The 16,476-nt window shown below is 41.6% G+C and overlaps 1 protein-coding gene across 3 annotated transcripts in view; it reads left to right on the top strand.

Annotated features, from left to right (window-relative positions):
- The window catches only part of TSC22D1 (TSC22 domain family member 1), a 137,127-nt gene extending 131,792 nt beyond the window's left edge, over positions 1-5,335 (top strand). Inside the window, exons 1-3 of one of the 3 annotated variants that reach the window (XM_053564047.1) lie at positions 1,656-1,690; positions 2,753-2,804; positions 3,955-5,335. In XM_053564047.1, coding sequence (XP_053420022.1) covers positions 2,802-2,804; positions 3,955-4,212 — 261 coding nt within the window. In that variant the 5' untranslated portion in view covers positions 1,656-1,690; positions 2,753-2,801 and the 3' untranslated portion in view covers positions 4,213-5,335. Of the gene's footprint in view, positions 1-1,655; positions 1,691-1,737; positions 2,350-2,752; positions 2,805-3,954 lie in introns of those variants that run through there. The other 2 variants (XM_053564046.1, XM_053564044.1) reach the window with 2 other exon arrangements.
- The last annotated feature ends 11,141 nt before the right edge of the window (positions 5,336-16,476 follow it).

Here is a 16,476-nt window from a genome sequence, read left to right as displayed (position 1 = left end):
TTATCACAGAAATAGCGTTAGTCATAACATTAACTTTCAAAATATAGAAACTATCATGAAGTAAATAATTCTGTTTAGCATTCACAGACATAGAACCTAAATGCCTATTTCCCAACTTATGATTTTTAAGTTCCCACTTACTGTTTCCTTTTACTGAAGATGGGTACCTTTCTTAAATAAATTTGTATCATGTAAGATTTAATTTTTATAAATTATAAATATGCTAACAAATATTAAAAACAAGGCCTTAAAATTTGGAGAATAATATGAACCTTTCAGTAAAAAGAAATATGATTGTTTTATAGTTAGTGACACTTTGGTTTTTAACGCAAAAGAGAATTACCCTCTTCATCATCCACAGCCCTAACCAAAATTCCTTCCTAACCATGTTGGACAGGTTCTAAAACCCAATGCCCCAATGCCACTATTGGGTCAACTTCAAAGACTATCTAAAAGGGCTCTGAAGGGAAAGAAGACTGTGTATCTTATGTGTTTGTGCACTCAGGTGCGTGTGTGTATAACATACATGTTCTGTGGTCAAATTTTATGTTGGAATTACTTGTGATGACATTGTGAGTAAGAGAGGTCTTCCTAAGCCTTTGTAGTTTTATTTTATAGTATCATGCCAATAGAGGGCAGTATCGTATTGAATTGCAAACTGTTTATGTTGCATAATAATCAAGCAAACTCCAGGCCTTAGATTTACAGTATATTAAGCTGTAACCTTAATTAATAAATATTTGCAAAAGTTTTAAATTAATAGATGAAATTTCTAAGGGATTAGGCTATTTTGTACCCGCATCTCTTAATTTCGGTGTAAAGAAGGGAATTATTTGGTCGATGTAGCTATAAGGATGAAAATGAGTCGTTAGCATCTATTAGCTACTTAACTATTTTTAACCATCATCAAATCCTCCTTTTTACTGGTTCTGGACACTCACATGAGTAAAGAGACTAACTGCAAAGAGTCGTGTGCTTTGAATCCCTGTATATATTTCACAATATTTCAATCCCTCTGGTGTAAGAAGGCTAATAGGATTTTATGTCTTAGAGGAATCGCCACTTCCAAAAGTTTGCCTCAGAGACTTACTGAAAATAGATCTATGTAGGATTCAACTTGTAGATTGACTTTTCTCGCTGCAAATAGGAGACATTTAATTACTGATGAGACGGTACTGATAGGGTGTGATTTTTAAGGTCTATGACTTTAGGAACATTTTAGGAATAGCCATCGGATTTCATCCATTGGGTTCCTTTTTTACTCAATTTTTATGTCTACCAAAGAATATGTAATGTTTTTTGTTTTGTTTCTACAAGTAATAGATAAATTCGCGTAAAGGTAGTATCTCTCAAAAAGCAAATGTGATTTTCCCTCTAAAATAAAGCATTATTTGCATTAAGGTCATTATCCTTAAAAGTAAAACTGCCTATAAAACCCTCCCATATAAACCATAATAACCCTCTCTATAAAACCACTGCCTGTAAGAACTAGAAAATTGAAGTCACTCGAGCTCCCATTACCACTGCCTGTAGAACTAAATAATTGGAGACACTCGAGCTCCTCGGAGTCTCAGCGGTGGGACTGGGCATGCCCAGTAGCTCAGGCGGGTCTGGTTGCAAATAGGAAGCTTTCGCCGTTCAGCAGCCGCGGGCCGGGCAGCTCCGCTGACGGGGTCTGACTCCCTGGAACGTAAGCACGTGCGGGGCCCGGTCGTATTTTTCAGGGACTTCTCTCATTTTCTGCTTGGTGCAGTTCAGCCTTCCGAAGCTGCAGTGGAAGCTTCGGTGGCCTCAAACCCCTGTGGCTCTGAGCGCGGCCTGGGCCAGCCCACCCGAAGAGGGGGTGCTCGAGGCTGGGGGTGGGGTGGAGGAGAAAGGCGGGGAAGCAGGAGGAGGACTGGGGAGAAGGGAAGGAGAAGAGGCGGTTCCAGTGGCGTGCTGGCCAATCGGCGCGGCTCTTCCCGTGCATATATTTTGCGCTAGGACTGGGAGACCGGGACTAGAGCCGAGTGCAGCCGGGCGGCGGATCTGGGATCCTTCTTCGCGTAGTCCAGAGATCCGCGTCTTCTTGGGCTCGCCAAGTCCCCTGAAGCCGAGTTTCTTCAAATTGGGGCTACTGTTTTCTATTTCTTCCTGGGCTACAGAAAGCTAGAAGATTTTATCTAGCTCAAACAAGGCTGCTGGTCCCTCTTTTTTCCACGAGGGTGTTTTTGGCTGCAGTTGCATGAAATCCCAATGGTGTAGACCAGTGGCGATGGATCTAGGAGTTTACCAACTGAGACATTTTTCGATTTCTTTCTTGTCATCCTTGCTGGGTACTGAAAACGCTTCTGTGAGACTTGACAATAGGTAAATGTCGGCTGGGATAGTTCTTCAAATTTACTCATTAGATGCTTGTAATAATGCAGGTGAAAGCTAGCCAGGCAAATTCCTTTGTCCATTGCTGAGAGATTATGGTGACATGGATGTTGCTTTTTGAAATGTTCAGAATAGCCTTACTTTGCAGATCTGGCCAGAGAATAGGCTTTCCCCACATTATGTAATTTAGCCTTCTGTGGTTCATTAAAATAAGGAAATGCCTGGGTATTCGTTAGGAAGAGAGGGCTTGAGGGTGATAACATTACATTAAAAGAGTATTCAAAATCTGACGCTAGCAACATCATAAAATTGGCAGATCCTTTTTTAATCTTTGACATTTAAGATCAATTCCATTTATCGGTAACCTTTTATATTTTCCTTCCGTCTTTTTCAGCTCCTCTGGTGCAAGTGTGGTAGCTATTGACAACAAAATCGAGCAAGCTATGGTATGTACTGATTAAAAGTCATTCATACTAAATGTGGGCACAGCACAAAAAACGAGGGGTCTTGGGGAAGCAGTGCATCCCTGAGTTCGGATGATTGCTCTTGATAATTTAGAAATGCCGGCACTGTCTGCATGCTGCAAGCATGAAGGATCCTACCACGGCTGCCGTGAAAGGAGAAAGGGGGCTAGGGGTATTAAATGTTGGACTAATTTCACTTAACATTACGATTCCCCCCCCCCCCCCACGTTGGCCCTTTTTGTTAGGGATTTGCTACTGAAGCACTGGCCGGTGGGCTCCTTGCGTTGGTCGGGCACATCTTTAGCGATGTGCCTTTACTAGGAATCCTAAGATTTTACTAGGGAACGAGGGAGGGGGGAGTGGAGATCTTGGGGAAGGACCTTCTAGATGGTGCACAAACGGATCCCTGGTCATGCAGGCTACAGCACAATGAAGAAGAATCGTAGAAAAGTTTTGTTTTCTCTGCCTGCCTGGATTTCTCCTATTTTTTATTTCCGCCTTGGCTGTTCTTTGTTATTGGAGCAGCGCCTGTGGCTCTTCTCACGGGATTCTCTGCCCACTGTTGCTAGGCAAACTCCGAACCTTTAATTCGGAGCTATAAATAACTCGCGCTCCCATTGGTTGTGACGGCTGCCCAGGTTTCTGTGATGTCAGCTTAATCACGAAAAGGGGGTGGGGTGGGGTGGAAGGGAAGAAAATGCGGCAACAGGCTCTGTAGGAACTGGCTGCAGCTGGTGCGGAGGGAGGCGGCTCCAGGCCGAGGGAGGGAGGGATGGGGGCGGAGAAGCGGCGGGGGAGCTGCGGCCCTGGACGTCCCGGGGCCGGGCTCTGGTCTGGAACCCAGCGCCCGGCCCGAGAGCCAAGTGCATTTTGCCACCTCAAATAGAATACCTGACTGCTGACGTCTGCAGAGAAAGCAGACTTTTAAAAAGCTTAATTACTCTTGCATTAAACTTAAGTACTGTACAGTTGTAGTTGTATTCAGATTCCCCCAGGTGTCTTTTAAGAACTTACAGGCGGGATGTGTGTGTGAATGGTTAGGGAAAGCCATGCAGAATAATGCCTGAGAATTCAGAGTCAGTAAATAGTTAAGTGAAGCCTTTTTTTTTTTTTTTATTTCCTCTTCTTTCAGGATCTGGTGAAAAGCCATTTGATGTATGCGGTTAGAGAGGAAGTGGAGGTCCTGAAAGAGCAAATCAAAGAACTAATAGAGAAAAATTCCCAGCTGGAGCAGGAAAACAATCTGCTGAAGACACTGGCCAGTCCTGAGCAGCTCGCCCAGTTTCAGGCCCAGCTGCAGACTGGCTCCCCGCCTGCCACCACGCAGCCCCAGGGGACCACGCAGCCCCCAGCCCAGCCTGCGTCCCAGGGCTCAGGACCTACCGCGTAGCGCCTGTGCTCCCCCACCCCACCCCCGGCAGAACTGGCTGCTGCGTGTGAACTGGACAGACCAGAGAAGACGTTCTAGGGAGGACCCGCCTCCACAGTCACCCATTTCATTGCTCGCTGCGGAGAGACGTGAGACTGACACATGCCATTATCTCTTTTTTTCCAGTATTAAACACTCATATGCTTTTGGCTTGAAGAAATCTCTTAGTTGAGTGAATTAAAGGTTAAATCAGAGAATTAGTGTGATATACTGGGACCTCATGCAGCTTGGCAGATATCTGAGAAATGGTTTAATTTATGCTGAGGAGCCGTGTGCCTTTCCATCCCTTCCCGCTCCCCACCCCCACTTCCAAGAGTTTTCTTCCCTGCTTGCTGTAGTGTACTCCACCGGGTTATGAAGTGTGGAGCTCCTCACTGGACTTTCCTCTCTACTTTCCTCCCTCCTTGAAGAACTTGAAAGGGAGGGAAAAGTAAAGACTAAACTGAGGGGGAAAAGAGTTCATTGTACAAATTGGCAACTGTCACCAAAATCTATTAAAAACAATAGTACTGTGCCTCTTTCTGAAACTGGATGACACAAAACTGTTGAGTGACAAAACGTTGACAGGTAGCTGGGACTTAGGCTATCTGACCATGAAGGTTGTTTTGCTTATTGTATATTTGTGTACGTAGTGTAACTATTTTGTACAATAGAGGACTGTAACTACTCTTTAGGTTGTACAGATTGAAATTTAGATGTTTCATTGGCTGTCTGAAGAGGTGTGGGCTGTCTTTTATATATCAATCTACAGAAAAACCTGCTACATGACAAAAACCACACCGAGAGAAATTTTAAGAATTTGGCACAGTTACTCACATTGTGTAATCTGAAATCTTGTAGCTGCTGACTATCCTGAAGTAAATCTCTGTTTACTGAAGTCTTTCGATTGAGTTGGTTGAATACTTTGAAAAATGATCCATTCTAGTTGCTGAAATGGATTTTCCCAGTAGGGGTTCTGCATATCACCTGTATAGTAGTTTTATGCATTTGTTTCTGTGCATGTTCTCCACACAGTTGTAAGGTGTCACTGTATTTAACTGTTGCACTTGTCAACTTTCAATAAAGTATGTAAAATGTTGATAAACAAGTGTTTGCATATTACAGTGTTAACCTGATTGCAGTCATTTCCACAGCTATTTCTAAGTAAAGCTAACAATTTGGCTAGTAAAATCCTAAAGGGAAATAGAAGGACTGGACAAAGTAGAGGCACCAGTGGTTTAACTATGGTAGTAAAGGCAATTGACGTGGCATTGTCCACCCAATAAGGAAAGAGACAGTGGGGGAGTTGTGCCCAGTTGTAACTCCTGTGTGATGTGAACAAGTCACTTCACTCCTCCAGGCTAATGTGAGGGATTAAAAGAGGAAATCTCTTAAATTCCTCTGTGGCTTTAAAATTCTAGGAATCCATAAAAATCTTAATTTTCCAATGTTTACTGAATTCAGAAGGGAATAGCCATATCGTGTATACTTAAAATAAGCAAGTCTAGGATCAAAAGATGGAAGCTGGAGAAACTGATTTCCAGTTGAAGAACCAACTCTATCGCCTTGGGTTTAGATGATTTCTATCTAGTGTGGGATGAGTTTCTGGCTTCTGGGACAATCTTGCTTTGTGCAAGCTAAAGACTGGATTTGAGGTGGGACCAGATGAGCAAGGGGGTCCTCCCAATTGATTCCATAAGACTATAAAATTAGTCAATATTTAAAATACGATGCCATCCACAGTTGGCACCCGAGGGTTGAGACTGGGGGCTCCTGTTGTGCAGTAGGAGCAGGGTCTGTGAGCAAGTAAATAGGGTGGGTTTACTAGCGCTGTAATCTGCCTCAGCAATGGGATTCTGACCATTCCCAGGCTCTCAGGTTTATCTAAGTTCTTACATGACCAAAGACTTAATTTTCTGAATCCTTCCCCTCTCTGATGTAGAGCTCGTGGGATATTTATTCATCTTTTCTGAGAGATCCCAGAGAAGAATTGTTAGATGCTGTGCATATGTTATAAAGTGGTAACACACTCCCTTCTGAGGCAGGGAGCTGCTGACCACCATAAGCTGAGTAGTTGAATCTACCCAGGCCTGACAACATGACTGCATTTAGACAACTTCAGATCCATTCAGAGAGTAGTTAATGGCATTAAGATTATGACAGTTGCCACAAAGATATTTTAGGGGAATTGGGAGATGACTTGAAAAAAAATCTTTGTCATATTAGTTTGAAGGTTATGTAACTTTGACTGAAATACAGGGATAATCATGTAGTAATTACATTTTCTTAAAACTAGAGTGAGTAGAAATCGCTAGCCATTTTCATTTTTTGTATTTTCAATGAGCATCTTAATGCCATAGGTGGTAATTGTGGAAAATATGAAAAATCTCATGTCAGTGTGTTACGGTAATAGAGAATTTAACTCTTCCATTATTTAATAGAAGTTTGAATTTTTTTTTATTAAATGTGTGAAACTCCCTGTCATGAAATTTTGATAGCTGGATGTTGTATGTGAAGTAAGAATGAATTATAAAACAAAAGATGTTTTTCCATACATGTTCATCATTTTAGTATTACTAAACATACTTAAAGTAATTTATATTTAAGCATATTTAAGGTAATTTAAAAAGGCATTTTGCCACTCATTTACAGACCTAAGTAGGCCTTACTAGCCTGTATGTTATTATGTAATTGATTATATCACTCTTGTATTCTGTGGCGGAGAGATTTCTAAGGTGAATGGAAAGTTGTACCAGCCCTGGGGTATTCATGGCATCAACTGCAGCAGGAGAAATCCCTGTTCAATGAAGGAGAAACAGAAGGAATTTTACAGGATTTTAATATCTGCTTTCTGTTTCAAATCAACTATTCCTAATTCAGTAATTCTGTGCTTTTTTGCATACTTTAAAAGCAAAAACTTCCTTTTCATTACACAATAAATATGCAATGCCAAGATTGGTTTAAATACACAAGACATGTATAAAAGTTAATTAAAACTGAAATTAGAAATGAAAATTAATTTCAATACTGGCATTCCTTGTACCTTGGCTTTGTGTAAAATGAGTAGTTGAAGCTACCGAGGCCTGACAACATGACCACATTTAGACTTCACCTTCAAATCCATTCAGAGAGTAGCTCATGGCATTAGAAAGAGAGGCAGAGAAAATAAAGTTTCCTCTCCCTCTTAGATACCCTGTTTCCCCGAAAATAAGACATCCTCCGAAAATAAGACCTGCTTACAGGAAAGATAAGACGTCCCCTGAAAATAAGACCTAGCGCAACTTTGGGAGCACACCTTAAAATAAGACACTGTCTTATTTTCGAGGAAACAGGGTAAAATTGCCTGAAAATGGAGATCTGTGCCCACCCACAGGAATTGGAAACAGTGCAGTAAGTTCCTTGCACTGGGTGTGGGAGCTCACACAGCTGAGAGGCTGCTGGCTGCCAGGCCTGGCCTTCAGTGACCAGCCTTTTGACCTTTGGGCGAGGAACAGAACCCCTCAGACCTGTGTTCTTATCTGTAAAATAAGGATCAGGTCAGATCACAAAGATTCTGTCCTGCCATGGATGCTAAAATTTTCTGCTTTTTATGATGACTTTATTCTAACTTTTGGAAGGAAGGAGTGTATGTTTGTCGGGAGTAGCAGTTTTGTGTTCGTTTACATTAATGACTACAATTAATTTGGTTTCGGTTCTAGTTCCTCTGCCAGTTACTAGCTAAGTGACCAAGGGCAAGTTACTCTTTGGTCTTTGTTCCCTTGTGCTTAAAAAGGGATATTCTGTCTCCAGAGGGGTTTTGTGAGGCCCACGCTGGAAAGCAGCATAAAGATGCGTTCAGAGTAAAATGGGTTGAAGGAGGATTAGCTGTTAATATTATTTTTGAGTCATTAAATTATTTTTGAGTCATTTTCGAGTCTTGCTTATGTTTATAAATTTAATTTTGTATTTGTGACAGCTTTATTTTCCAATAGCTTTTGATTTACTATTTGGTGATAGTGCTGACTGTTTAAACTTTACTATGAAAACACACATAGAAGAAAATGTTATTTAGAATATAGACAGAATACACTGTTTCTTCTGTATCTAAGAAATAATGCCAAAATTCAGCTGCTGCTTTTATGTGAGTTACGATTCGGAGTTGTTCATGTTTCAATGTCCATTTTCAATAATATGAAAATAATAATATTATTGGAAGTAAATGATTATAGGTGGGGCAAATATATTTCATAAATTAGTAGTTTCATTATGGAAACAAACCAAACTCTATAAACAATGCTTTGGAATGCCGGGCAGGCTAGGAGGCCCTGAGATTAATGATCAGACTCTAGCAACAACTACTGGATGGTGCAGTAGCTATTTAGAAGTTGCTGCAAACTTACAACACAAAGCTTTCTTTAAAGCAGGTAATAGGGACAGGGTCTGTCAGACACAGCCGAGGAGTTTCTTAGTGAGGTGAGCGATAGGAAGTGGTAGTAACTGACGGTTGCAGAGTGAGCTGGTCTCACAGGGACAGCTGCTGCCTACCTCCATCCAGTTGTTGACATATGGGAATTCAAGCCCCATGTTGCCCAACCTTCCAGTTTCTTCCAAGATCCAGAAATCCAGGATTCTGTCTGGAAATGCCTGACGTTTGGACACTGCAAAACCAAATAAGATCATACCGATCCTCTCTGCTTTCTAACTTCTGACAACCTCAAGAACCAGACTCCTGCCCTCAATGGCAGCTCACTTTGCAGCTCAAAGTAAAACTCTTCAGAAAAACTTCCTTCTGATTAGAGAAAGGGGGCACGGGCTATCTGGTAAGCTACGTGTTAATTCTGAGAACATTTTCCAAGTACCTAAGGTAGTAAACCAGCCACAGTCCCTGTCTCCAAGGACAGCTCACATAACTGCTTTTAAGATAAGTGAGGTAGTTTTTCTGGTAAAATTTCCTTTGTGCGATATAATTCTGAATTATTCCTTTGCTTTCACAGATGAACCTTTTGGCAAAAATATTTCTGGGAGTTCTTTTAATAACTCTTGTTAAATGGGTAGCATTTTTGTTGATGGTGGTATAACCCCACTACATTTTCTAGCTGACTCATTTACGGACAAAGACCCATGTTTGCAAATGTGTGCGCTGAAAGATTATGTAACATATGCCCCAAATTTCCTGGGACAACATGTTTCAATTAAAATAATCTGTTCAGGCCGGGCACGGTGGCTTATGCCTGTAATCCCAGCACTTTGGGAGGTGAGGCAGGTGGATTGCCTGAGCTCAAGGAGTTCAAGAACCTGTCTCTAAAAGAAAAAAAAAAAAAAAAATAGCTGGATATTGTGCTGGGTGCCTGTAGTCCTAGCTACTCAGAAGGCTGAGATGAGAGAATCATTTGAGCCCAAGAGTTTGAGGCTGCTGTGAGCTATGATATTACAGCACTCTACTGAGGGTGACAAAGTTAAGACTCTTGCAAAACAAAACAAAAAACTAATCTGTCCTATTGTCTCATAAGTACATGTAATTCATGCCATGATAATTAGTTTGTGGTCATTGTAGACTACGAGACTGAGAAAACAGGACTTTGGGTCTCACTTCTTAAAAACTGAATGCAATGGAGGCTTTAAGGCTGACGAACTAACTGTTCTGTTTGCCTGAGACCCAGAGTGTCCTCGGGAAGTAGGACTTGCAGTGCTAAAACAAATTGGTAGCTTTAGATTCATTTTCTATTCTACTTGTACACATCTAAAAGTTACACCTTCCATCCGCACTCCTAAAGTTGGGCATGACCATGGGACTTACATTGTGAAGTGGCAAAACATTTTATAAAACTGGCCTGTGCTGAGAAGGCCTGATGTGTGCCTGGTTGTTCATGGCTCTGAGTCACCAGGATATTAGAGACCTTAACTTCTCACTGTGTTACTTCTCTATGCTTCACCAGAAAAAGTTGATGTCAGAAAAGAGTTAGTCATTTTGTAAGTAGAAAAGAAAGGGAACTAAAGATACAGAAATTTGGGCCTATCTCATTGGAAAAGCCTTATGCTTGGCCCTAAAAGAGTTGAAAATCAGGAAAGGCCCATTAAGTCTTTTCAGTTAAACAAAGTGCTCTGTCCCTTCAGCAAAGATTGGACAAAGGGCCACGTGTAGTAATCCCAATTCTTTGGGAGGCTCAGGTGGAAGTATTGCTTGAGGCCAGGAGTTAGAGACCAACCTAGACAACATAGTGAGACCCCTATCTCTACAAAGATTGGATAAAGGGTATGAATTCCCTATATGTGTGTTTTGTTTCAGATTACTTCTAGGTGGTCGTTTTTCCCCTGACAAAGGTAGGGAAAGGGAAATAATAAAACAGCCATGGGCAGGAAAAAAAATTAGGTCTTGCTACTGATACATTTGAGTTGACTGGAAACAGATAAGGGAGAAGCCTACTCAATTTCTGAGGCAATTTAACTGTCAAGAAAAACACAAGCCGGCCCAGACTTTAATAACAAAACTTCATTGAAACCCTCGAACAATCCTCTGGCCCCAGAACTTGCAGCAGGAGGAAGTGGATAAAGTGGGCATCTAGTTCCCAAGAGGAGCATCCTCCTAGCACCTGTTTCAGAGGTGGCCGTGGGGGATACTGGACAAGAAAAGCCTCCCAGGAGTAGAAGTCTGGAACTTTGGAGAGCAATGAGCCCCGGATTTCTTCCCAGAGAGCGGAATCAGGCTCTAATCAAAGAAATTCCTCCATTGCCAGGGCAAAGGGGTCTCAATGGTCTGGCCAGCTACATTTCGTACTTGCTGAAGACAGGGGCCTACTGTGCGTCTTCAGTCTTTCACTGCAGTCATCACACCCCCCTCCACCACTGTGCATTGTCAATGGACAGGAAGTTAACGGACCTTAGGTCATATGCACTGCATCCTAAGGAGCCATATCCAGACCTTAGCCTCCCCTAGAGAGCTTGGAATTTTGAGCTAGATGGGACTTTAGGGTGAGTGGATGAGTGTGTTCTGTGAGGGCAAGAAGATGAATTATGTATTTGAATCCACTAGATGTTTATCAAAAAATCATAATTTTAGGTCTTGCTACTGATACATTTGAGTTGACTGGAAACAGATAAGGGAGAAGCCTACTAAATTTCTGAGACAATTTAACTGTCCAGAAAAACACATGTGTATTTTAAAAACAGGGTTAAAATGAATTAAGCCTCCAAATTTTAAGCGACCCCTTTGCCCTGGCAATGGAGGAATTTCTCCGATTAGAGCCTGATTCTGCTCTCTGGGAAGAAATCCTGGGCAATTCATCAAGAAGATGAATTATGTATTTGAATCCAGTAGATGTTTATTGAAAAATCTCTTCCCTAAGTTACACAGATCGCATTTTCCAGATTCCCTTGCAGCTAGCTGGGTAAGCCCAAGTGAGTGAATTCTAGCCAAAGGAATGTGGACAGAAATGTTTTGTCATTTCCAGGCCTGATTCGTAGAAACTTCTCATTGGCAATCATCCATGCTCTTTCTCCTCCCACCAGCTGGTTGGAGACAACTACAACCACTTTGAAAACCACATGTTGGAAGATGGCAGAGCCTATCAGCCTGGGCCCCAGAAGGACTGAGTGAAGCAGAGTCCTCTTTCCCACTCCCCCAACCTGGAACTACTCAGGACTATTACAAGAAAGCAAGAAACAAATTTCTACTATGGCTTAACCATGGCTTTTTGACTTTGTTACCTTAATTGATAACACAAATATGTGGAGTACCTGAACCAATACTATAAAGCAATATAATCACAGATTTAATGTACTGCTAATTAAACATATCAGAGCCAAGAAGTAATAAATAGATGAGTAGAATACGTCAGAAAGGAAAATCTGGAGGTGGACTTTGAAGGAGCTGTAAAATAACATACGGGAAGAATAACTTTGAGCATAATTATCAAAACAATCACCTTCCCATATGGAATGAATGAATTGCCTTTAAGCGTTCAGGAAAATTCCTCTATGCAGTGAGAATTGGCCTGCTGAACTGTAACTCACTTTGAGAAACAGCATTGGCACGGTGTCAGCCGAGATGAGACCAACAATCTAGTGGTCCCCACGCTATATCAGGCCCACTGACCAGAGCTGGCTCTTGGACATGTTTAATTAAAAAAATAATGTGAATTAGTGAAACTGTACTATTGTTCCAAGTTCTGGCGTATCTCTGTATGACAGTAATCAGCTGCTGCTATTCTCTTTAGATCAGGCCTGGCCCTCCAGCTGCCAGAGACCCACACTTGGGACAGCCCCATACCAGTCAGTACGTAACTGGCTGCCAGACTGTAACACCTGATTCTTTTTTATTTTATTTTTTTTTTGTACAGACAGAGTCTCACTTTATGGCCCTCGGTTGCCGTGGCCTCACACAGCTCACAGCAACCTCCAACTCCTGGGCTTAAGCTATTCTCTTGCCTCAGCCTCCCGAGTAGCTGGGACTACAGGCGCCCGCCACAACGCCCACCTATTTTTTTTTTTTTTTTTTGTAGAGACAGAGTCTCACTACTTTATGGCCCTCAGTAGAGTGCCTTGGCATCAAACAGCTCACAGCAACCTCCAACTCCTGGGCTTAAGTGATCCTCCTGCCTCAGCCTCCCGAGTAGCTGGGACTACAGGCGCCCGCCACAATGCCCAGCTATTTTTTGGTTGCAGTTTGGCCGGGGCCGGGTTTGAACCCGCCACCCTCGGTATATGGGGCCGGCGCCTTACCGACTGAGCCACAGGCGCCCACCTATTTTTTTTTGGTTGCAGTTTGGCGGGGGCCAGGTTCGAACCCGCCACCCTTGGTATATGGGGCCGGCGCCCTACCGACTGAGCCACAGGCGCCGCCCCACATTTGGAGGCTTAATTCATTTTAACCCTGCTCTTAAAATACACATGATTTGGACCCTTAAAGAAGAAACGAATCAGATCTTGGTCTACTATCTATTGGGTAGATCCAAGCATTTGGAAATGAGCAGATAAGCTTTCTCCTTCATAGATGTAAAACGGTTGAACAGGGGCCAAGCATGAAGACCTACAGTCTCCTTCTGGAAAAAGAAAATGGAATCCATTTTTATTATTATTATTAAATCATAGCTGTGTACATTAACACGATCATGGGGCACCATACCCTGGTTTTATAGACCGTTTGACATATTTTCATCACACTGGTTAACATAGCCTTCCTGGCATTTTCTTAGTTATTGTGTTAAGACATTTACATTCTATATTTACTGTTTCACATATACCCTTGTAAGATGCACTGCAGGTGTAATCCCACCAATCACCCCCCTCCACCCACCTCTCCCCGCTCTCTCCCCTCCCTTTCCCCCTTCCCCCTATTCTTGGGTTATAGCTTTCATGTGAAAGCCATAAATTAGTTTCATAGTAGGGCTCAGTACATTGGATACTTTTTCTTCTATTCTTGAGATACTTTACTAAGAAGAATATGTTCCAGCTCCATCCATGTAAACATGAAAGAGGTAAAGTCTCCATCTTTCTTTAAGGCTGCATAATATTCCATGCTGTACATATACCACAATTTATTTATTTATTTATTTATTTTTGGCCGGGGCTGGGTTTGAACCCACCACCTCCGGCATATGGGACCAGCACCCTACCCGCTGAGCCATAGGCGCTGCCCGATATACCACAATTTATTAATCCATTCGTGGATCGATGGGCACTTGGGCTTTTTCCATGACTCAGCAATTATGAATTGGGCTGCAATAAACATTCCAGTACAAATATCTTTGTTATGATGTGATTTTTGGTCTTCTGGGTATATGCCTAGTAGAGGAATTATAGTATTGAATGGCAGATCTATTTTTAGATCTCTAAGTGTTCTCCAAACATCTTTCCAAAAGGAATGTATTAATTCGCATTCCCACCCGCAGTGTAGAAGTGTTCCCTTTTCTCCACATCCACGCCAACATCTCTGGTCTTGGGATTTTGTGATATAGGCTAATCTTACTGGAGTTAGATGATACCTCAAAGTAGTTTTGATTTGCATTTCTCTGATGATTAAGGATGATGAGTATTTTTTCATATGTCTGTAGGCTGTGCGCCTGTCTTCTTCAGAGAAGTTTCTCTTCAGGTCCCTTGCCCAGCCTGCGATGGGATCACTTGTTCTTTTCTTGCTTATACATTTGAGTTCTCTGTGGATTCTGGTTATTAAACCTTTGTTATTAAACCATAACCTGCAAATGTCTTCTCCCATTCTGAGGGCTGTTTGCTTGCTTTACTTACTGTGTTCTTGGCTGTGCAGAAGCTTTTTAATTTGATCAGGTCCCAGTAGTGTATTTTTGAAGCTGCTTCAATTGCCCGGGGGGTCCTCCTCATAAAATACTCACCCAGACCAATTTCTTCAAGGTTTTTCCCTGCACTCTCTTCTAGTATTTTTATAGTTTCATGTCTTAAGTTTAAATCTTTAATCCAGTGGGAGTCTATCTTAGTTAATGGTGAAAGGAGTGGGTCCAGTTTCAATCTTCTACAAGTTGCCAGCCAGTTCACCCAGCACCATTTGTTAAATAGGGAATCTTTACCCCACTGAATTTTTTTAATTGGCTTGTCAAAGATGAAATAACAGTAAGTAGCTGGATTCATCTCTTGGTTCTCTATTCTGTCTCCACTGCTTTTTAACATTGTAATGGAAGTTTTAGCTACCGCAATTGGGGAAGAAAAGGCGATCAAGGGTATCCATATAGGGTCAGAAGAGATCAAACTTTCACTGTTCGCTGATGATATGATTGTATATCTGGAAAACACCAGGGATTCTACTACAAAAGTCTTAGAAGTGATCAAGGAATACAGCAGCATCTCAGGTTACAAAATCAACATCCATAAATCGGTAGCATTTATATATACCAACAATAGTCAAGCTGAAAAAACAGTTAAGGACTCTATTCCATTCACAGTAGTGCTAAAGAAGATGAAATATTTGGGAGTTTATCTAACAAAGGACATGAAAGATCTCTATAAAGAGAACTATGAAACTCTAAGAAAAGAAATAGCTGAAAATGTTAACAAATGGAAGAACATACCATGCTCATGGCTGGGAAGAATCAACATTGTTAAAATGTCCATACTACCCAAAGCAATATATAATTTTAATGCAATCCTTATTAAAGCTCCACTGTCATACTTTAAAGATCTTGAAAAAACAATACTTCGTTTTATATGGAATCAGAAAAAACCTCAAATAGCCAAGACATTACTCAGAAATAAAAACAAAGCAGGAGGAATCACGCTACCAGACCTCAGACTATACCACAAATCGATAGTGATCAAAACAGCATAGTACTGGCACAAAAACAAAGAAGTAGATGTCTGGAATCTATTTTTTGTTATTATTACTTGTGACTGAGGACTTACATCCACCAAGCACTTTAAAGACAGTGTCTCATTCATTTATTCTTCACACCAGCTCTGTGAAGAAGATACTCTTAACCCACATTCCAGAAGAGAGAATAAGTAACTTGCTAAGCCAGGTTTAAAGAGCTGGTAAGTGTGATGCAAACCAAGTTTGTCTGACACTAGGGTCTATGTTCCTAGCCACTATATTAGCTACTCTTACCTGACACCTGGTGCCTCCTGGGGTCTGTGGCTGCCTCAGACCTGGCATTCTGTCCATCCCCTTAGTATGTGGCCCAAAGAGAGGTGCACATGGATGCACATAGGCTGGCATGGGGATTCTTTCCCCTCCAGAAAACAGCAATAGACGGGACCTGCCCCAAGTTCTTCTAGTACATCAGTCTGCTTGGCTAGCAGAATCCCGTGGAATTCTGTGTCCTTTAAGAAACCACGAAGGGAACAGAAGGTGCAGACTGAATCAGATGATCCATAAGTGAATGTACAGCTGAAAGGCAAATTGCATCCCCTCTGTCCTGGTCAGCATGGCTCCAGATGGATCCACAGCATAGGAGAGACAAATGCATTTCTCTCTCTGATATCATGGCCACTTGACCCAGAAATGCCAGTGCTGGAAGATTAAATATCTCTACAGACCAGTGATTTTCAGCTGGTGTGCTGTAAAAAATTTTTAAAGATCATTCATTAAATTATTTTCAAAAGAAGTTCAAAGCGCAGTAGGAATATTCTTTTTTTAGTCTTTTTTTAACCAACATAATTTAAGTGTGTCGTGGAAGTTTATAGGTTCGAGTGTGCTGTGACATAAAAAAGGTTGAGAAATACAGGTCTAGATGATACTACTACTAATTCACTCACTATAAGTGAATAATAAATAAAGCCCACTATATTTATTAAGCACCCATAATG

Source organism: Nycticebus coucang, chromosome 15 (genome assembly GCF_027406575.1).
Source record: "Nycticebus coucang isolate mNycCou1 chromosome 15, mNycCou1.pri, whole genome shotgun sequence".
NCBI lineage: Eukaryota > Metazoa > Chordata > Mammalia > Primates > Lorisidae > Nycticebus > Nycticebus coucang.
Note: the sequence above shows the minus strand (reverse complement) of the source record. Positions and strands in the feature narration are given on the sequence as shown.